General features: G+C 49.2%; 1 protein-coding gene across 2 annotated transcripts in view; it reads right to left on the reverse strand.

Annotated features, from left to right (window-relative positions):
* tmem51 (transmembrane protein 51) overlaps positions 1 to 21,841 on the reverse strand; it is a 41,717-nt gene extending 19,876 nt beyond the window's left edge. The window contains exons 1-2 of one of the 2 annotated variants that reach the window (XM_033048418.1): positions 21,726 to 21,841; positions 1,568 to 2,028 (exon numbers count right to left, since the gene is read on the reverse strand). In XM_033048418.1, the coding sequence (XP_032904309.1) occupies positions 1,568 to 1,887 (320 nt within the window). In that variant the 5' untranslated portion in view covers positions 1,888 to 2,028; positions 21,726 to 21,841. The remainder of the gene's footprint in view (positions 1 to 1,567; positions 2,029 to 21,725) is intronic. The other variant, XM_033048419.1, reaches the window with a different exon arrangement.
* Positions 21,842 to 23,500: the final 1,659 nt, after the last annotated feature.

Here is a 23,500-nt window from a genome sequence, read left to right on the forward strand (position 1 = left end):
TGACCTGTGCGGGTTTTCTCCGGGTGCTCCGGTTTCCCTCCACACTCCAAAGGCGTACAGGGTTTTAGATTAATTAGCTTCTGTAAGACTGTAAATTGTCCCCAGTGTGTGTGTCGGATAGTGTTGGTGTGCAGGGATCGCTGGTCTGCACGGACTGGATGGGCCGAAGGGCCTGTTTCCGCACTGTACCTTTAAAGTCTATAGGAGTCCGACAGCTCTTTGGTCCATCAAATCGGCACTAACCAGCAAGCACCCGTCGACATTAATCCCACTCCGTTAGAAACATAGAAAATAGGTGCAGGAGAAAGGCCATTCGGCCCTTCGAGCCAGCGCTGCCATTCAAAATGATCACGGCTGATCATCCAAAATCAGTACCCCGTTCCTGCCTTCTCCCCATATCCCTCGATTCCGTTAGCCCTAAGAGCTAAATCTAACTCTCACTTGAATACATCCAGTGAATCGGCCCCCGCTGCCTTCTGTAGCTGTGACCTTTGGTTCTCGAATCCCCTACTCTGTTTCCAGCCTGTCTCTCTACAAGTCAAACATGAGCAAATAAAAGTTGATTAAAAATCCTGTGAGTGCGTCACGATGACTTAACTTTATCAATCCTGCGTGCAGCAGCATTGTGTCGAGCTGGAACTCCCCGATACCTCCCTGTCTGTCCACTTAAAAGCCCGTCCCACTTACGAGATTTTCTCGGCGATTTGCCGGCACCATTCACAGTGTTGAAAATCCAACGGCGATCAGAAAAAGGCACGACCCTTTGGGCGACTACTCACGGCCATACATGCGTCACCCCGCGATCTCGCAAGTGGGACAGGCCCTTAACTGGGTCACCATGACAGGTACCTAGACGAGAGATCTCTGCTGCTCAATCCACATCGCCTTTCCTGGAAAGCAAGTGGATGCAGCCACAGTCTGTGGAGATGAGAGGGAGGAGATGCAGGGGCCACCCTTGGGATGGCCACTAGGTGGCAGAGCTGCACCACTCAGCAATGCTGGAGTAACTCAGCGGGACAGGCAGCATCTCCGGAGAGAAGGAATGGGTGACGTTTCGTTTCGAGACCCTTCTGAAGGCTCCGGCCCACAGGTGCAGGAGTAGGCCATTCGGCCCTTCGAGCCAGCACCGCCATTCAATGTGATCACGGCTGATCATCCCCAATCAGTACCCCGTTCCTGCCTTCTCCCCATATCCCCTGACTCCGCTATCTTCAAGAGCCCTATCTAGCTCTCTCTTGAAAGCATCCAGAGAACCTGCCTCAACCGCCCTCTGAGGCAGAGAATTCCACAGACTCACCACTCTCTGTAAGAATAAGTGTTTCCTGTTCTCCGTTCTAAATGGCTTACCCCTTATTCTTAAACTGTGGCCCCTGGTTCTGGACTCCCCCAACATCGGGAACAAGTTTCCTGCCTCTAGTGTGTCCAAGCCCTTAACAATCTTATATGGACAGTATGGTGCAGGTAACATGACAATAGCTGGTACCTGCCGTCTTCCCCCCCCCCTCTCTCTCCATCAGACGGGGGGGGAAGACGATGACTCTGTGGAGATAAACAACTGGCTACATACCCCTCCGGCAATATGGCCGCCTCTGCCCGCGCGCTCGCCGCTCCCTCCTGCGTCCTCCTCCGCTTCTTCTCACGCACGCTGAGGCAGATGGAGATGAGCAGCAGAGAGACGCCCCCGGCACACAAGATGTAGGAGATCTGCGACACTTTGTGCTTGGACTCCTCCGTGGCAGGCGTGCTGCTGTTGCCGCCCTGAGCGCCGTCGTCCTTGCCGAAGCCCGGCACCATGCTCCACACCATCATCAGGATGCCCAGGGCCAACATGCCCACGCCCAGGGCAGTCAGCGCGTACGAAATGCCGCTGGAACCTTCCGAGGCCATGGGCTCCCGCGGGCGGGAGAATCTCACGCCGTCCTGGGCCACACTTGCGTCATTACATCACACACACGTGGAAATGGGCCTCTTCACCCGAAGTAAACCGCGCCCACAGACCGACTTCAAATCCTCACCTCATGGCCAGACCTGTAAACAGAGCAAATCGCACCTATTAATTAAACTGAGATTTTAAATCTAGAAGGTAGACAAAAAAAGCTGGAGAAACTCAGCGGGTGCAGCAGCATCTATGGAGCGAAGGAAATAGGCAACGTTTCGGGCCGAAACCCGGAAGGGTTTCGACCCGAAACGTTACCTATTTCCTTCAGGGTTTTACATAGAAACATAGACAATAGGTGCAGGAGTAGGCCATTCGGCCCTTCGAGCCTGCACCGCCATTCAATATGATCATGGCTGATCATCCAACTCAGTATCCCGTACCTGCCTTCCCTCCATACCCCCTGATCCCTTTAGCCACAAGGGCCACATCTAACTCCCTCTTAAATATAGCCAATGAACTGGCCTCAACTACCCTCTGTGGCAGAGAGTTCCAGAGATTCACCACTCTCTGTGTGAAAAAGGTTTCTTCTCATCTCGGTCCTAAAGGATTTCCCCCTTATCCTTAAGCTGTGACCCCTTGTCCTGGACTTCCCCAACATCGGGAACAATCTTCCTGCATCTAGCCTGTCCAACCCCATTTTGTACGTTTCTATAAGATCCCCTCTCAATCTCCTAAATTCTAGCGAATATAAGCCAAGTCTATCCAGTCTTTCTTCATATGAAAGTCCTGACATCCCAGGAATCAGTCTGGTGAACCTTCTCTGCACTCCCTCTATGGCTATAATGTCCTTCTTCAGATTTGGAGACCAAAACTGTACGCAATACTCCAGGTGTGGTCTCACCAAGACCCTGTACAACTGCAGGTATTCAATGTAATTAAACTGAGATTTTAAATCTAGAAGGTACACAAAAAAGCTGGAGAAACTCAGTGGGTGCAGCAGCATCTATGTGGAGTGAAGGAAATAGGCAAAGTTTCGGGCCGAAACCCAGAAGGGTTTCGACCCGAAACGTTACCTATTTCCTTCAGGGTTTCGGCCCGAAACGTTGCCTATTTCCTATAGTGGAGATTGTTCAACTCTTTGCATGGAGCGAAGGAAATAGGCTTCTTAAACACTTTTAAATCTAGATATCAGTTTTATTCAATGCAAGGTTTAGCTACAGACACAGCTGTGCTTATTAAAAAATAAACCTCTACCACACTGTTCCCTCATCTGATCATTTTTCAATCATTTCAATTCCATTTGCAAATGCTGACAATTGTAGCTTTCTCCCCATCTTTAACAGTGTAGAAGATTTGAGCCACTTCACAGGAGGTGGACACACTTACACACACTCACATGGGCAGGCAACGACACAGGTAGACCCTGACCCAAAACGTCACCTATCCATGTTCTCCACAGATGCTGCCTGACCCGCTGAGTTACTCCAGCACTCTGTGAAACGTCACCTATCCATGTTCTCCACAGATGCTGCCTGACCCGCTGAGTTACTCCAGCCCTCTGTGAAACGCCACCTATCCATGTTCTCCACAGATGCTGCCTGACCCGCTGAGTTACTCCAGCCCTCTGTGAAACGTCACCTATCCATGTTCTCCACAGATGCTGCCTGACCCGCTGAGTTACTCCAGCACTCTGTGAAACGTCACCTTATCCATGTTCTCCACAGATGCTGCCTGACCCGCTGAGTTACTCCAGCATTTTGTTCCCTTTGTGTAAACCAGCATCTGCAGTTCCTTATCTTGACCATCTATTATTTGAGCTGATTTGGTTGGCATGGCGAGACCCACATCATGTATTAAACTGAAGATAGACACCAAATGCTGGAGTAACTCAGCGGGTCAGGCAGCATCGCTGGAGAGAAGGAATGGGCCATATTTTGGGTTGAGATCCTTCAGACTGAGAGTCAGGGGAGAGGGAAACGAGAGATATAGACAGTGATGTAGAGAGATAAACAATAGACAATAGGTGCAGGAGTAGACCATTCGGCCCTTCGAGCCAGCACCGCCATTCAATGTGATCATGGCTGATCATCCACAATCAGTACCCCGTTCCTGCCTTCTCCCCATATCCCCTGACCACTATCTTTAAGAGCCCTATCTAGCTCTGGATATGGAACAAATGAATGAAAGGCATGCAAAAAACAGTAACAATGATAAAGGTAACAGGCCATTCTCAGCTGTGGGCTAGGTGAGAATGAGTTAGACAATGAGACTCACCAAGACGACTTTAAATCGTGTATGACTTGGATGGGAGAGGGATGGAGAGAGAGGGGATGCAAGAGTTACTTGAAGGTAGAGAAGTCAATGTTCATACCGCTGGGGTGTAAGCTGCCCAAGTGAAATATGAGGTGCTGTTTGGCCTCAGTCTGTCGGTGCAGGCAGCCCAGGGCAGAAAGGTAACTGGCACCAAGACTGGCTCCAGGTGCATCACAGGTGACATCCAGCCTCGTTCATTCTGCTCACCAGTGCGGCGCGGTGGTGCAGCAGTAGAGTTGCTGCCTCACAGCGCCAGAGACCCGGGTTCAATCCCGACGACGGGTGCTGTCTGTACGGAGTTTGCACGTTCTCCCCGTGACCTGCGTGGGTTTTCTCCGGGATCTCCAGTTTCCTCCCACACTCCAAAGACGTGCGGGTTTGTAGGTTAATCGGCTTGGTTATAAATTTAAAAACTGTCCCTAGTTGTGTGTCGGATGGTGTTAGCGTGCGGGGATCGCTGGTCGGGGTGGACTCGGTGGGCTGAAGGGCCTGTTTCCGCGCTGTAACTCTAAAACTAAAAACTAAAACCCGACACACCAAGGCCCTGTTAAAACACACCTGCTTGTTGAAAAAAATATTACTATGCAACAGATATAAAATTATTATCAGTGTATCGGAGTAGTAATTGAAATGTGATTCCGCAGTCTGGCACTCCCAACACCACGTGCTTGCTGGAGTTATAGGGAGTGTTTGTTACTGGACTTTGAGCCTGTCGGCCAAACCTGTGCACACACTAACGACTCAATCAAAACACCGCCGTGTTTGATCCGACAAGGCCTCGTTTGATCTTGACGCCTCAACCGCCAAAACCCACTCATCTTCATCAGTTCATAAGTTCCAGGAGCAGAATTAGGCCATCTAGTCTACTCTGCCTTTCACTCATGGCTGATCTATCCTTCCCTCCTAACCCCAATCTCCTGCCCCCCCCCCCAATAACCCCTGACGCCCTGTGTGTAGGAAGGAACTGCAGATGCTGGTTTACACCGAAGATAGACACAAAACGCTGGAGTAACTCAGCGGGACAGGTAGCATCTCTGGAGGGACGGAATGGGAGACCCTTCTTCAGTCTGAAGTTACTGAGATCATCCGCAGGCACACTCCTGTGAATCTTTGCTATTGATATTAGTTGATAGTGAGAAGGTTTTGTTGCGTGCTATCCTGTCAAATCAGCCGTACAACTAAGCCGTACACAAGAACACACAGAGTTCAAAGAGACAAATACCTAGAGTGTAGTGTTCTAGTTCACGTTGGTAAGGGATAGGAGAAGAATTAGTCCATTCGGCCCATCTAATCTACTCCACCATTCAATCATGGCTGATCTATCTCTCCCTCCTAACCCCATTCTCCTGCCTTCTCCCCATAATCCCTGACACCCGCACTAATCTGGAATCTATCTATCTCTGCCTTTAAAATATCCACTGACTTGTGGCCTCCACAGCCGTCTGTGGCAAAGAATCCCACAGATTCACCACCCTCTGACTAAAGAAATTCCTCCTCATCTCCTTCCTAAAGGAACGTCATTTTATTCTGAGGCTGTGCCCTCTAGTCCTAGACTCTCCCACTAGTGGAAACATCCTCTCCACATCCACACATTCCGGGCCTTTCACTGTTCAGGAAGTTTCAATGAGGGTCCCCCCCCCCCTTCTTCCTTCTAAAGTGTTACAGCAACAGAGAAAGTGCAGAAGAACAAAAAAACGATGCAGGTTGCAATGAGGTAGGTTGGGAGATCGGAACTACACCTAAAGGAGGTGAGGAAGGCAAGGTCAAGCAAGTGCTGGGTGGATACAGGAGGAGAGGGGTTGACTGGTGGATGAGACTGGCAGAGAGAGAAGGGTGGGAGACAGTGAGCCAAGCTGATGCCCGTCTAAAACCCTTTTGAACACCACTATCGTATCTGCCTCCACCACCCTCTTTGGGACCTCTCTCCTCCTTCCAGAGAGCAAATTCAATTCTCAGGCAGTTACATTGTATACATCCAGCAACTTCAGAACTTCAGGGGCAACACAGTGGCGCAGCGGTAGAGTTGCTGCCTCACAACGCCAGAGTCCCAGGTTCCATCCTGGCCACGGGTGCTGTCTGTACGGAGTTTGCACGTTTCCTCCCCGTGACCCGCGTGGGTTTTCTCCGAGATCTTCGGGTTTCCTCCCACACTCCAAAGACGTGCAGGTTTGTAGACTAGTTGGCTTGGTGTCGATGTAAATTGTCTCGAGTGCGTGAAGGACAGGATTAACGCACGGGGATCGCGGGTCGGCGCGGACTCGATGGGCCGAGTGGCCAGTTTTCACACTGTTCATATTCTAAGTCGCTCTTCCAGGGAGATGCTAACTGCATTTCGTTATCTCTGTACTGTACACAGACAATGACAATTAAAGTTGAATCTGAATCTGAATCTATAAGCTAAAACCAAACCCACCTTCCTCCTTCTGAAGAGAAGAAGAAATGGCCAAAAGCAATTCTCGTGAATGATTTGTAAGGAAGTTACATTTTAAGGGAACAGATACACGTATTGCAACTTCACATGCCTGGGCAAATAATACTCGACAGATAACTGGAGGCCAATCTCATTAAGTATTGGAGGAATGCGTTTGTACTAAGAAACGCCCAAACACATACTGAAGGTAGACAAAAATCTTCCATAATCTCCCCATAATTCCATAATTTCCCCATAATTTGAGGAAAGACATTCTTGCCATAGAGGGAGTACAGAGAAGGTTCACCAGACTAATTCCTGGGATCTCACGACTTCCATATGAAGAAAGACTGGATAGACTCGGTTTGTACTCGCTAGAATTTAGAAGATTGAGGGGGGATCTTATAGAAACTTACAAAATTCTTAAGGGGTTGGACAGGCTAGATGCAGGTAGATTATTCCCGATGTTGGGGAAGTCCAGAACAAGGGGTCACATTTTAAGGATAAGGGGAAAATCTTTTAGGACCGAGATGAGGAAGACATTTTTCACACAGAGAGTGGTGAATCTGTGGAATTCTCTGCCACAGAAGGTAGTTGAGGCCAGTTCATTGGCTATATTTAAGAGGGAGTTAGATGTGGCCCTTGTGGCTAAAGGGATCAGGGGGTATGGAGTGAAGGCAGGTACAGGATACTGAGTTGGATGATCAGCCATGATCATATTGAATGGCGGTGCAGGCTGACCTGATACGTCAGTCAATGTTCTCCAGGGCAGCTCCCAGGCTCTGGAACTCCCTCCCCCAACTGATCCGCAATTCCGTGTCCCTCACCATCTTCCAGTCCCGCCTCAAGACCCATCTCTTCACCTCTGCCTATCCTTAGCCCCACGTCCCCCTCCCTTTTCATCTGTGCATTAATTGCCTCATACTGTGTTTTGTATTGAATTCTGTCTTTACTTTGTGTACTAGTCATGTCTCTACTATTTATTTCATTCCCCTTACATGTTTTTCCTCTACATGCTCAATTTTTGTAAGGTGTCCTTGAGACTCTTGAAAGGCGCCCATAAATAAAATTTATTATTATTATTATTAATGTTGCCGGCAGTCGCCGAGTTGGCAAGGACTCCAACATAATCTGGCCCTAGAACAAAGGAAACACCTTGGTGATGAATTAAAGGTTAAAGTGATTTCTGGGTCTGTGAACATTTACACAGCATTGTGCAACTCTGGTGCCGTGTAACAGCCTAAACATTCACGCCTCCGCCCTTATTGTGGCGTGTACGTGCACGTCAATTGTACAAATCCCGCTTTTAAAGTGGAGCCTACAGCCGGCAACTGGCACAGCAGTAAATTTCCATCGGACATGCTGGGCTGAACACACATTCACGTTCCCATTAACGTACTTTAGACTTTAGAGATACAGTGCGGATACAGGCCCTTCAGCCCATCGAGCCCGCACCGACCAGTGATCGCCCCGTACGCCAACACTACCCTACACACACCAACACACCAACACACACCAACACACACACCAACACACACCACACACACCAACACACACACCAACACCACACACACACACCACACACACACACACACCACACACACACACACCACACACACATCACACACACACACACACACCACACACACCACACACACACCAACACACACACACCAACACACACACCAACACACACACACCCCACACACACACACCAACACACACACACCCCACACACACACCACACACACACACCAACACACACTGTAATAACGGCATCTATGTGGAGTTTGGATAGGCACGTGGATAGATGCAGGCAGGGAGATGGTTTTGGCATCACATATAGCATGAACAATGTGGGCCGAATGGCCTGTTCCTGTGCTGTATTGTTTTTTTTCTATATATTCTAAATATCAAATTTTCTAAATGTTTTCTATATATATATATTCTAAATACTAGCCAGGAAACCAGGAGATGGAGCAAGTTAAAATGCAGCTTTGAATCTCAAGTCGGGAGCCAAACTTCTTAAAATGGGGTAGATTAAACTCAAAATATTAACTATGGGAGAGAAATATTTCCATATTTAAATTAAGTGCCTGTATTTTTGAGGGACTGAGAATGCTTTCTGACCCGCTGAGTTACTCCTGTACTTTGTCTCTTTTTTGTAAACCAGCACCTGCAGTTCCTTGCTTCTCCATTCTCTGCCAATTCCCTGAGTCATGCTAGTTGCAACAATGCAGGTTTCTGTGATCACCGCCTCCATGCTTACGCTGTCCATGAGTAACACAACCGACCTATATCCGACACACCTCTGCTCCCAAAACAACTTCTCAAACCTGGCAGAAGGGAGGTGCCCTCATCACCTGCCACGCGCGGAGAATCGTGGACGCAGCCCAGACCATCACTCAAACCAACCTGCCTCCCACTGACTCCATCTACACCTCACGCTGCCTCGGCAAGGCCAGCAGCATCATCAAGGACCAGTCTCACCCCCGGTCACTCCCTCTTCCCCCCCTCTCCCATCAGGCAAGGGGTACAGAAGTGTGAAAACCAACGCACACCTCCAGATTCAGGGACAGTCCCATATTGTACCACACACTGCTTGAGGCCAGCAGAGAGTTGTGGAACCAGCCCAGCCCATCACACAAACCAACCCTCCCTTCCTTTGAAGATCTGAAGAAGGGTTTTGGCCCGAAACGTTGCCCATTTCCTTCGCTCCATAGATGCTGCTGCACCCGCTGAGTTTCTCCAGCACTTGACTCCATCTACACCTCACGCTGCCTCAGCAAGGCCAGCAGCATCATCAAGGACCAGTCTCACCCCCCGGTCACTCCCTCTTCTCCCCCTCTCCAATCAGGCAAGGGGTACAGAAGTGTGAAAACCAACGCACACCTCCAGATTCAGGGACAGTTTCTTCCCAGCTGTTATCAGGCAACTGAACCATCCCATCACCAACTAGAGCGGTCCTGAGCTACTATCTACCTCAATGGAGACCCTCGGATTATCCTTGCTCAGAGTTTACTGGCTTTACCTTGCACTAAACGTTATTCCCTTTATCATGTATCTGTACACTGTGGACGGCTCGATTGTAATCATGTATTGTCTTTCTGCTGACTGGTTAGCACGCAACAAAAGCTTTTCGCTGTACCTCGGTACACGTGACAATAAACTACACTCAAGCATTGGCCACGACACAGACTCCAAACACTAACAGGTAGTTTTAGATTTCCATGTCACATTGTGTTTCTCTGGAGGTGTAACATTATATACTTTCTCATCTTTCACTACCTGTTGGTCTTGTGTAGGGTTTGATTGTCCTGACATTTATCCACCGAAGTTAGACAAAAGTGCTGGAGAAACTATTCTGCCCAAACGGAATACGAGGTGCTGCTCCTCCAATTTCCAGTGGTCCTCACTCTGGCCATGTAGGAGGCCCAGGACAGAAAGGTCGGATTGGGATTCGGAATGGGAGGGGGAGTTGAAGTGCTGAGCCACCGAGAGATCAGGTTGGTTATTGCGGACCGAGCGGAGGTGTTGGGCGAAACGATCGCCAAGCCTACGCTTGGTCTCACCGATGTAGATCAGCTGACATCTAGAGCAGCGGATGCAATAGATGAGGTTGGAGGAGATGCAGGTGAACCTCTGCCACACCTGGAACGACTGCTTGGGTCCTTGAATGTTTTTATCCACCGTACTTCAGTACACACGACTGTAAAATAAATCGGACCAAAACACGTTCCAATCGCTTCAATGAGCATCCATGGGCATTCATGGCTAAAGGGATCAGGGGGTATGGAGAGAAGGCAGGTACAGGATCCTGAGTTGGATGATCAGCCATGATCATATTGAATGGCGGTGCAGGCTGGAAGGGCCGAATGGCCTACTCCTGCACCTATTTTCTATGTTTCTATGAATGTAGTCTAATGTTGAGGAAAAAATAAAGTACCCAGGCAATATTGAAGGGCCGCAACACAAAGCATTATCCCGTGAAGAAAGTCGTTTACAAAGACCCAAATTAAAAAATATTTAATAACAAGGAACGTGCAGGAAGGAACTGCAGATGCTGGTTTACACCGAAGATAGACACAAAAAGCTGGAGTAACTCAGCGGGACAGGCAGCGTCTCTGGAGACAAGGAATGGGTTGCGTTTCGGGTCGAGACCCTTCTTCAGAATAGGAACAAACAAGGAACTGCAGATTTAGACTTTACATTACAGCGCGGAAACAGGCCCTTAGTCACATTGAATCCATGCCGACCAGCGATCCCCTGCACACTAACAATATTCTACTGGTTTCCTCCCACACCCCAAAGACTAACGGTTTGTTATGTTAACTAGCCCTATAAACTGCCCTTAATGTGTATTTCACACTACTATCAGCATTATAACAGCCAGGGATTAACTACGATCACCTTATCCCTTTATCCTGTATCTGTAAACTGTAAAAGGCCCGATTGTAATCATGTATTGTCTTTCCGCTGACTGGTTAGCAGGCTACAAAAGATTTTCACTGTACCTCGGTACACGTGACAATAAACTACACTGAACTGAGCATGCCCATCTTCACGGAAGGTGGATAAGGACTGGAACCAATCTACAGCTCGGCCTGTTGCCAGTTACCACGGCAACTACATCCTGCTAAAGTTGTGTCGAGCATCCTCTTCCTGTTTTGGCCAGCTTACATTTCAAGAAACATACTTAAAGGAGGAAGCCGTTTGTCTCGATGAAGAAAGGCCAAGGATGCTTCCTTTAATCGATCATACAGTATCGTAGATTGTGGAAACAGGCCCCTCAGCCCAACTTGCCCACACCGGCCAACATATCCCATCTACATTAGTCCCACCTCCCTGCGTTTGGTCCATATCCCTCCAAACCTGTCCTATCCACGTACTTGTCTAAATGTTTCTTAAATGGTGGGATAGTCCCTGCCTCAACTACCTCCTCCGGCAGCTCATTCCATACACCCACCACCCTTTGAGTGAAAAAGTTACCCCTTTTGATCCTATTAGAAACATAGAAAATAGGTGCAGGAGTAGGCCATTCGGCCCTTCGAGCCTGCACCGCCATTCGATATGATCATGGCTGATCATCCAACTCAGTGTCCCATCCCTGCCTTCTCTCCATACCCCCTGATCCCTTTAGCCACAAGGGCCACATCTAACTCCCTCTTAAATATAGCCAATGAACTGGCCTCAACTACCTTCTGTGGCAGAGAATTCCACAGATTCACCACTCTCTGTGTGAAAAATGTATTTCTCATTTCGGTCCTAAAAGACTTCCCTCTTATCCTTAAACTGTGACCCCTTGTTCTGGACTTCCCCAACATCGGGAATAATCTTCCTGCATCTAGCCTGTCCAACCCCTTAAGAATTTTTTGTAAGTTTCTATAAGATCCCCCCCTCAATCTTCTGAATTCTAGCGAGTACAAGCCGAGTCTATCCAGTCTTTCTTCATATGAAAGTCCTGCCTCCTGACCTCACCTTAAACCTATGTCCTCTGGTCCTCGATTCCCCAATCTGGGCAAGAGACTCTGTGCGTCTACCCGATCTATTGCTCTGATGATTTTTGTACACCTCTATAAGTTCAGCCCTCATCCTCCAGTGCCCCAAGGAATAGAGACCCAGCCTGCCCGTCTGTTGAAAAGTGAGTGTGTAACTGGATCTCAGCTCGCACAAGACCAGGCAGCACAGAGATACAGTTAATAAAGCAGCAGACACACACACACTTGGTCCAACACCTGTGGAACTCAATGCCACAGACGGCTGTGGAGGCCAAGTCTGTGGACATCTTTAAGGCCGAGATAGATTCTTGATTAGTACAGGTGTCAGGGGTTATGGGGAGAGGGCAGGAGAATGGGGTTAGGAGGTCAGCCATGATTGAATGGTGGAGTAGACTTGATGGGCCAAATGGTCTCATTCTACGCCTATCCCTTATGACATGATCGGGGACCAGACTACCCCAGCTCACCTTCAAGCAGGGACGAGGGACCTTGGAAAGCAGCTGCCAACTTAGACAAAACACTTTACTTTCCGGTAAACCTGAAGATAAGCTCTGAATCTCTCCCTGAAGGTTGTCACCAGGGACATCCAGGAAACCTTACATCCTGGATCGAGTGGATGTGGAGAGGATATTCCCACTTGTGGCAGAGGGCGCAGCCTCAGAATTAAACGATGCAACTTTAGAAACAAGGAGGAATTTCTTTAGTCAGAGGGTGGTGAATCTGTGGAATTTTTTGCCACAGACGGCTGTGGAGGCCACGTCAATGGATATTTCTAAGGCTAAGAGTTTGACAGATTTTTGATTAGTACGGGTGTCAGGGGTGAAGGCAGGAGAATCCACGACCTCCCTCCCTTTATTCTCTCGTTTTCACCCGAAACGTCACACATTCCTTCTATTCAGAGATGCTGCCTGCCCCGCTGCTAACTGATCTTTGAACGAGCCACTTGTAGGAATGAATCATTTACTCTCTTGCAATCTGCTAACCATTGAAACATGGGGCGAGTTACTAAGGACAGGCGTCCATGTAATAGATAATCACAAACCACAAGCCTTAATTTCAGAAAGTGTACTTTGACCACACCATCATTTGAAGCCCACATGAATAGTCTGCAGGATTAACGTCTTTCAATACTTCCTACTTAGGGCTTGGTACAGGCAGTGAATCAGTCCCCCTCTCACTCATGTAGCCCTTTTAGAAAATAGACAATAGACAACAGGTGCAGGAGTAGGCCATTCGGCCCTTCGAGCCAGCACCGCCATTCAATGTGATCATGGCTGATCATCCCCAATCAGTACCCCGTTCCTGCCTTCTCCCCATATCCCCTGACTCCGCTATCTTTAAGAGCCCTATCTAGCTCTCTCTTGAAAGCATCCAGAGAACCAGCCTCCACCGCCCTCTGAGGCAGAGAATTCCACAGACTCACCACTCTCTGTGAGAAAAAGTGTTTCCTCGTCTCCGTTCTAAATGGCTTACTCCTTATTCTTAAACTGTGTGTGGCCCCAGGTTCTGGACTCCCCCCAACATCGGGAACACGTTTCCTGCCTCTAGCGTGTCCAAGCCCTTAACAATCTTCCAGTCAAGCAAAATAGGCCATTGGGACTTTAGTTTTAACCATATAACAATTACAACACGGAAACAGGCCATCTCGGCCCTACAAGTCCGTGCCGAACAATTATTTTCCCTTAGTCCCACCTGCCTGCACTCATACCACAACCCTCCATTCCCTTCTCATCCATATGCCTATCCAATTTATTTTTAAATGATACCAACGAACCTGCCTCCACCACTTCCACTGGAAGCTCATTCCACACAGCTACCACTCTGTATCTTTTGTTTAGAGATACAGCGCCGATCCCTGGACAATAAACATAGGCAAGAACCGCAGATGCTGATCTGAAGAAGGGTCTCATATTATAAAATGCATCGTTACAGCAGAACTGAAGACAGACACGAAGTGCTGGAGTAACTCAGCGGGACAGGCAGCGTCTCTGGAGAGAAGGAATGGGCGACGTTTCGGATCGAGACCCTTCTTCAGACAGCCACGTTCCTCACATAGAAACATAGAAAATAGATGCAGGAGTAGAGGCCATTCGGCCCTTCGAGCCTGCACCGCCATTCAATATGATCATGGCTGATCATCCAACTCAGTATCCCATCCCTGCCTTCTCTCCATACCCCCTGATCCCTTTAGCCACAAGGGCCACACCTAACTCCCTCTTAAATATAGCCAACGAACTGTGGCCTCAACTACCTTCTGTGGCAGAGAATTCCAGAGATACCCGCCGGATGACCAAACATCACAAGTCCATAAGTGATAGGAGCAGAACTAGGCCATTCGGCCCATCAAGTCTATTCAATCGTGGCCGATCTATCTCTCCCTCCTAACCCCCATTCTCCTGCCTTCTCCCCCTGACCCCCTGACCCCCGCACTAATGAAGAATCTGTCTATCTCTATTGGTCTCAGTTCTCTGTGACAACTTTGGCCCGCACTTGGCTTTAAGGTGTTGGACATACCCCTCAGATATAGGACACTCGACATGACATCAGTAGGCAAAAATGCTGGAGAAACTCAGCGGGTGCAGCAGCATCTATGTGGAGCAAAGGAAATAGGCAACGTTTCGGGCTGAAACCCGGAAGGGTTTCGGCCCGAAACGTTGCCTATTTCCTATAGTGGAGATTGTTCAACTCTTTGCATGGAGCGAAGGAAACGTTGCCTATTTCCTTCGCTCCATAGATGCTGCTGCACCCGCTGAGTTTCTCCAGCACTTTTGTCGACCTTCGATTTTCCAGCATCTGCAGTTCCTTCTTAAAAACAATAGACACAGAGTGCTGGAGTAACTCAGCGGGACAGGCAGCATCATCTCTGGAGAGAAGGGTCGGGTCGAGACCCTTCTTCTGACTGAGAGTCAGCGGGAGAGGGAGATACAGAGATAAGGATGTGTAAGGCGTGAAAAGGAGACAGGGTGGAAGGCGGGGGTCTCTGGCGCTGTGAGGCAGCAACTCTACCGCTTCTGCCCCGAAACGTTACACATTTCCTTCACCAGTCTTGCTCATAATTGTCCTGGGGGGGGGGGGGGGGGGGGGCGAACGAAAGCCCAGACTGTAAACGACGGGAGCGAGGAGAGGAGAGAGAGAGAGGCAGGACAAAGCCTGGCAGGAAATCCCCAATCATTCAGTTCCAGTGGATGACGCAATGATACGTTAATGACACACGGACCTCGGGCACAGGGAAAGGCTTTGTTTTACATACAACCCACTCAAACCGGACAGCGGGCTTCACCGAGCCAGTACACAGAGTTGCCACGTACAGTATCTGGAGCCCACAAAGCTAAAGATCACTGAATAGACCAATCTTCTACCTGTTGCCACAGTGGCAGCAGCTGTCCCACCCCCCACCCCTCCCCTCTAGGTCCCCCCTTGTCCTCAGTGCCCCCCCCCCTTTCTCCTCCTGGGTTCCCCTTCCATCTCAGGCCCCCTCCCCTCCCCCCCCCCCTTCCTCTTACCTTCCCCCCCCCCCCTTGTCCTCAGTGCCCCTCCCCTCCATTCTACCTGCAACCACCCCCCTCTGTCAGGCCCCTCTTTGTCCCATGTGCCCCCCACCCTCGCCCCCCATGGGTCCCCCTTCCTTCTCCACGCTCTCTCTAAACTGGACATAAACCAAGAATACCAAACACTGGAAGAACTGGCCACCAGTCCCAACGTCCACTGGCTGGAGAATACAGGTTTCCAGCAAGTATCTCCCTCTCGAGGGGAGACACAGCGTGCTGGAGCAACCCAGCGGGCCAGGCAGCGTCTACAGGAGCAAAAGAGCGGGTGGCGCGTCAGATCGGGACCCTTTACGGACCCCGAGATGCTGCCTGACCCGTTGAGTTACTCCGTTTAAGGTGGAACTGCAGATGCTGGAAAAATCGAAGGTAGACAAAAAATGCTGAAGAAACTCAGCGGGTGAGGCAGCATCTATGGAACGAAGGAATAGGTGGCGTTTCAGGTCGAGACCCTTCTAACCTTATGGTAGACAAAAGTGCATGAGAAACTCAACGGGTGCAGCCGTACCTATAGTGGAGATTGTTCAACTCTTTGCATGGAGCGAAGGAAATAGGCAGCGTTTCGGGCCGAGACCCTTCTTCAGACTGATGTGGGGGGGGGGGGGGGGCGGGAGGAAGCAAGGAAGAGGCGGAGACAGTGGGCTGTGGGAGAGCTGGGAAGGGGAGTGGAAAGAGGGAGAAAGCAGGGACTACCTGAAATGGTAGAAGTCAATGTTCATACCGCTGGGGCGTGAAATCCAACTCACTCTGACCATGGAGGACATTTCCTTCGCTCCATAGATGCTGCCTCACCCGCTGAGTTCCTCCAGCATTTCTGTCTACCTGTCGAGTTACTCCAGCATTTTGTGTCTTGTCTTGGGTATAAACCAGCACCTGCAGTTCCTTGTATCACCTTACTTTAAAAACTCGGCGAAGGCTCGGTGTCAAATTTCTAGCAACTGTTCAATCCCGAGTAAAACAGGCAGCAGGTCACCACCCAGAGCCATCTCTGGTTTTCCCTGCAACCAAGTATGAGTTGACAAAATATCTGCATTTAAATAAGAATCTTATCACATTTCAACCAGCGGTGCTTCTCGTACGAGGAACCACTCAGAACTGCACTTATCACCTGACAGGTGAATTCTGCAGCCATTTTATTACCAACACAATCTACAAAACATTGACGTCTAAGGACAGCGAAAGGCTTGGTTAGAGTGGATGTGGAGAGGATGTTTCCACTAGTGGGAGAGTCTCGGACCAGAGGTCACACAGCCTCAGAATAAGAGGACCTTCTTTTAGGAAGGAGATGAGGAGGAATTTGTTTAAGGTGGAACTGCAGATGCTGGAAAAATCCAAGGTAGACAAAAGTGCTGGAGAAACTCAGCGGGTGCAGCAGCATCTATGTGGAGCGAAGGAAATAGGCAACGTTTCGGGCCGAAACCCGGAAGGGTTTCGACCCGAAACGTTACCTATTTCCTTAGGGTTTTGGCCCGAAACGTTGCCTATTTCCTTCAGGTTTTCGGCCCGAAACGTTGCCCATTTCCTTCGCTCCATAGCTGCTGCTGCACCCGCTGAGTTTCTCCAGCACTTTTGTCTACCCAAGGAGGAATTTCTTCAGATGGAGGGTGGCGAATCTGTGGAATTCTTTGCCACGAAAGGCTGTGGAGGCCAAGTCAGTGTATAAGGCAGAGATATAGATTCTTGATTAGTACGGGTGTCAGGGGGGAAGGCAGGAGAATGGGGTCAGGAGGGAGAGATAGATCAGCCATGATTGAATGGCGGAGTGGACTTGATGGGCCGAATGGCCTCATTCTGCAGCTGTGAGTCACGAGCTGGGCTATCCCACCAACAAAAGTAGTCCTGACCTTCCACCTGTCCCATTGGGAGACCAAACTATCTGAAGAAGGGTTTCGGCCCGAAACGTTGCCTATTTCCTTTGGGTTTCGGCCCGATACGTTGCCTATTTCCTTTGGGTTTCGGCCCGATACGTTGCCAATTTCCTTCACTCCATAGATGCTGCTGCACCTGCTGAGTTTCTCCAGCACTTTTGTCTACCTTCGATTTTCCAGCATCTGCAGTTCCTTCTTAAACAAATATCTTTAATCGGACGTTTATCTTGCACTAAACATTTGTACAGTGTGAGTGGCTTGTTTGTAACCATGTATTGTCTTTCTGCTGACTGGATAGCGCGCAACAAAAAGCTTTTCCCTGTACCTCGGTACACGGAACAGTAATAGACTAAACTGAATTGTCGGACTGCAGTACTGGCCTGTCCAACAGGGCTCCAGACAGCTCGGAGAATCTTGGAGCTGCCCGAAGGCGTAACTGCAAACGAGTTATTGAAGCAGAAAGGAATTTCTTAATTGCCATCCCCAACACGGAAGTTCAGGGTTTGAATCCCAGCTTGCTTGCCGGGGTCAGGCGTTGAAACTTGGGAAGGCCCAGGAGGAACAAGCAGAATGACCACAGAGGGAATCTGTGGAATTCATTGCCACAGACGGCTGTGGAGGCCAAGTCAGTGGATATTTTTACAGCAGAGATAGATAGATTCTTGATTAGCACGGGTGTCGGGGGTTATGGGGAGAAGGCAGGAGAATGGGGTTAGCAGGAAATGTTAGATCAGCCGTGATTGAATGGCAGTAGACTTGATGGGCCGAATGGCCTTATTCTGTGCCTATCACTTAAGAATTTATGAAGGAACAGTGAGTTTGCAGTTTCGGGGGACTACTAAATTCCGGAGGGTCGGAGTGCTGGTGGGAATTAAAAACAAGGGTGGGATTGTTAGAATTCAAGGCTTTGCCAGACATGAAACCAGACTGTTCACAGACACAGTAGTGATGGGGGGGATGCAGAATATCCATTGAAAGCCAGATAACATCTCGTTTAAATATTACTGTTTGTTCTGACACGTTTTACTGCATAATTATGTAGATGGGGAATGTTAAATTAATGTAGAATATACAAATGTGTTTCCTTGTATATTAGCATGTATATTCAGTTTACAGATACAGCACGGAAACAGGCCCTTCGGCCCACTGAGTCCATGCTGACCAGCGATCCCTGCACACTAACACGATCCTGCACACACTAGGGACAATTTACTACTTTTACTGAAGCCAATTAACCTGCAAACCTGTACATCTTTGGAGCGTGGGAGGAAACCAGAGCACATGGAGAAACCCCACACAGGTCACGGGGAGAACGTGCAAACTCCACACAGGCAGCACCCGTAGTCAGGATCGAAACCCGGGTCTCTGGCGCTGTGAGGCAGCAACTCTACCGCTGTTCCACCGTGCCGTGGGGAATGTCGGCAACGACACTGAATCACCTTGAGATTTTAAAACAGCCTCACTTTGAACAAGGAAGCATTCTTGTCACAAGGACTCGGATCGCCAGAACAGGGATGACTTTAACTTCTGGAACTGGTGAATATTTCACGAAAATGAACGCAACACAACTGACCAAAAGTTCAAACTTACTAATAGCCTGCAATAGATTTCAGTTTAGTTTATTGTCACGTGTACCGAGGTACAGCGAAAAGCTTTTGTTGCGTGCTAACCAGCCAGCGGAAAGACAACACATGATTACAATCGAGCCATCCACATTTTATTTAACACTCCAGGTACAAGTGGGGATGACGTTTTAGTTTAGACATACAGCAGGAAAACAGGCCCCTCGGCCCTCCGGGCCCACGCCAATCATTAGTTCCATGTTAATCCCACTTTCTCATCCACTCCCTACACACACTAGAGGCAACTTACACAGGGCCGATTAATGTACAAATCCGCACGTCTTTGGAGTGTGGGAGGAAACCGGAGCGCCCGGAGAAAACCCACGCAGTCACTGGGAGAACGAGCAAACTCCGTACCGGAGGTCGGGTTTAAACCCGGGTCTCTGGCAATGCGAGGCAGCAGCTCTACCCGCTGCACCACCCTCCGCCCACGGTGGTTCATGTAAATCCCACCACAGTCAAAGCTGTCAGAAGTCAGATAGACACGGCTGGAGTAACTCAGTCAAGGCGACTGCGTCATAAATGTGGAAATCAGTGGAAGAGCAACAATTCTGAAATTCTTTCCCTCTCTCCCCTGGGTTGCAGGTTCCTCTCAAATTCGCAGACGACACAACCCTGATTGGACTGATCCAGGATGGGGAGGAATCTGCCTACAGACAGGAAGTGTCACAGCTGGCGTCCTGGTGCCTTCGCAACAATCTGGAGCTCAATGCTCTTAAGACAGTGGAATTGATAGACTTTAGGAGAGCTCCCCCTCCCCTCCCTGCACTCACCATCAAGAACACCAGTCACATCTGTGGAGTCTTTTAAGTTCCTTGGAACCATAATCTCCAAGGACCTTAAGTGGGGGGCCACCATCAACTCCACAGTCAAAAAGGCCCAACAGAGGATGTACTTCCTGCGGCAGCTGAGGAAACACAATCTGCCACGGGCAATGATGGTCCAATTCTACACGGCCATCGTAGAGTCTGTCCTCACCTTCTCCATCATGGTCTGGTTTGGCTCAGCCACCAAGCACGACATCCGGAGGCTGCAGCGAATCGTCCGGTCAGCAGAGAAGGTTATTGGCTGCAACCTTCCCTCCATTGATGAACTGTACACTGCAAGGGCCAGGAAGCGAGCGGGCAAGATCATCTCTGACCCCTCTCACCCTGGCCACAAACTCTTTGAATCACTTCCCTCTGGAAGGCGACTCCGGACTGTCAAAGCTGCCACAGCCAGACATAAAAACAGCTTTATTCCACGAGCAGTAGCTCTACTCAACAGCCAAAAATCTGTAGCCTCATTTTGCTCTGGTTTTTTATTTCATTCTTCACATGTTTAAATTATAATGTTTGTTTCTTAATTGTCTACAGTATATCGTGTTGCGAGCAAAGCACCAAGGCAATGTCCTTGTATGTGTACACACTTGGCTAATAAAATGGATTTTTTTGTCCTTTCATCACCGTGCCAACTTCTTGGAAGCAATAACTGAATGGACAAACTCACTCACGCACAAAGGCAGATGTATCAACGAGAAACATTGTGGGGGGGGGGGGGGGGGGGGGGGGGGGAATAGGACTCGAGTTAAACAGAACCGATGGGCAAAATAGTCGTACAGTCTCACAGTGTGGAAGCAGGCCCTTCAGCCCAACATGCCCCATCTACACTAGTCCCACCTGCCCGCGTTTGATTCATATCCCTCCAAACCAGTCTTATCTAAACTGAAGAAGGGTTTCGGCCCGAAACGTCGCCTATTTCCTTCGCTCCATAGATGCTGCTGCACCCGCTGAGTTTCCCCAGCAATTGTGTGTACCTTTTATCTAAATCTTTGTCTCAATGTTGCTTAATAGTTGCCTCAACTACCTCTTCCGGCAGCTCGTTCCGAACATCTACCGACCTTTGTGTAAAAAAAATAGTTGCCCCTCAGATTCCTGTTAAATTTCTCCTTCCACCTTAAACCTATATCCTTTGGCTCTCGATCCCCCTACCCTGGACAAGAGACCCTGTGTATCTATCCATCTACCCTCGCAGGATTTTTTACCCCACCATAAGGTCACCCCTTCTCATCCTCCTGTGCCAGCCTGCTAAGCCTCTCCCTGTATAGCTCAGCCTCTCCCTGTAGCTCAGCCTCTCCCTGTAGCTCAGCCTCTCCCTGTAGCTCTGGCCCCCTCCAGTCCTGCCACCTTCCTCATCTCTCTCGCCCCCCACCCCAGAGTTTGCATGGAGCAAGCTGTATCTAGTTCAGCTTCTGTGTTTATCTTTTGGTCGGAAACCAAAAACTGGAACCATTTAAAAACCCAAACAGGAAATATATCCGAGTTTAAATACTGGCCCCGCTCACGGTACAGGGGAGAGTGGGGAAGAGTTAGGGGGCAGGGGTGGAGGTGGGGGGAGAGGTTGGGGGGAGAGGTGGTGGGGGGAGGGGGAAGGGGAGAGAGAGAGAGATAGTAACCGGAGAATGAGGACACTCGCCTGGCCACCCAATCCTGTTCCCAGGAAACTTTAGAGCAAGTTTGAAAAGTTGTGGAAACTTTTTGAAAAGTTGGAAAAGTTCCCCTCAAAGTTTGTTCCAGCTTCTCCAGGCTGTAAAGAGAGAACTTGCACTCACCGAGCTGAGGCCGTTTGCCGAATCCTTCGCCTCTCTCCCCACAGTCTGTGTGTGTGTGTCTCCCCTGCCGGCGGCCGCTCCTCTGGGCTCTGCTGTACAGCGAGTCACTAAAACCACGCCCAGCTCCCAATGGGAGAGGGAACTTCCCCCAGACTCTTGTACACATCTGCTGGTTGCTGGTGGGACTGCAGCAAGAAGTCGACTTCCCAATTTAATTAACCCCTGTCCCACTTAGGAAACCTGAATGGGAAACCTCTGGAGACTTTGCACCCCACCCAAGGTTTCCGTGCGGTTCCCGGAGGTTTTTGTCAGTCTCCCTACCTGCTTCCACTACCTGCAACCTCCGGCAACCACCTGCAACCTCCGGGAACCGCACGGAAACCTTGGGTGGGGCGCAAAGTCTCCAGAGGTTTCCGTTCAGGTTTCCTAAGTGGGACAGGGAACTCAGCAGGTCAGGCAGCATCTCTGGAGAAGGAGAAACGAACAGCTGCAGATGCTGGTCATTGCACACACACAGAAGGACACCTTGAGGCTGGTTTACCAAAGAAACACGAGGTGCCTCTTATAGAAACTTACAAAATTCTTAAGGGGTTGGACAGGTTAGATGCAAGAAGATTATTCCTGAGGTACACAAAAAAGCTGGAGAAACTCAGTGGGTGCAGCAGCATCTATGGAGCGAAGGAAATAGGCAACGTTTCAGGCCGAAACACTTCTTCAGACTCATTGTTCCTGATGTTGGGGAAGTCCAGAACAAGGGGTCACAGTTTAAGGATAAGAGGGAAGTCTTTTAGGACCGAGATGAGAAAAACATTTTTCACACAGAGAGTGGTAAATCTGTGGAATTCTCTGCCACAGAAGGTAGTTGAGGCCACAGTCCATTGGCTATAATTAAGAGGGAGTTAGATGTGGCCCTTGTGGCTAAAGGGATCAGGGGGTATGGAGTGAAGGCAGGTACAGGATACTGAGTTGGATGATCAGCCATGATCATATTGAATGGCGGTGCAGGCTCGAAGGGCCGAATGGCTTCTAATCCTGCACCTATTTTCTATGTTTCTATGTAACTCATCTCTGATCGGCACCATCCTTGGCGGTGCGTTCTGGGTCAGTCGGACAAACTTTGAGACACAAAATGCTTCATTTTAACTACATACGTAAGTTGGTTTTACTACAGGGCTAGACACAGCACTACCCACATCTGTAAAGGGCAGAGACACTATTAAAAAACCAACTGTTCAACAAGATGACGTGGAGAATAAAAGGTCGTTCCTTTAGCAAGGAGGAATTTTGTTAGTCAGAGGGTGATGAATCTGTGGAACTGATTGCCACAGACGGCTGTGGAGGCCAAGTCATTAAGGTGGACATTGATAGATTCTTGATTAGTGCGGGTGTCAGGGGTTATGGGGAGAAGGCAGGAGAATGGGGTTAGGAGAGAGGGAGAGAGATAGATCAGCCATGATTGAATGGCGGAGTAGACTTGATGGGCCGAATGGCCTAATTCTGCTCCTAAAACATAAAGCTATGAACTTATGACAGAGTTATGTGTTCAGTAAAATTACTCTGGGCTGATAAACCTCCAGCATTTCTTCTTCCTGCAGAGTAGATGGCGATGATATATTTGCTTATCACATAATTTGACTGAGGTGGCCACTGAGATGTTTTTAACAACATCTCCTGTTTAGTTTGGTTTTGTTTATTTTAGAGATACAGTGTGGAAACAGGCCCTTCGGCCCACCGAGTCCGTGCCGACCAACTATCCCATTTTATAGATATTAGCT

Source organism: Amblyraja radiata, chromosome 31, assembly GCF_010909765.2.
Source record: "Amblyraja radiata isolate CabotCenter1 chromosome 31, sAmbRad1.1.pri, whole genome shotgun sequence".
In the NCBI taxonomy this organism is placed as follows: domain Eukaryota; kingdom Metazoa; phylum Chordata; class Chondrichthyes; order Rajiformes; family Rajidae; genus Amblyraja; species Amblyraja radiata.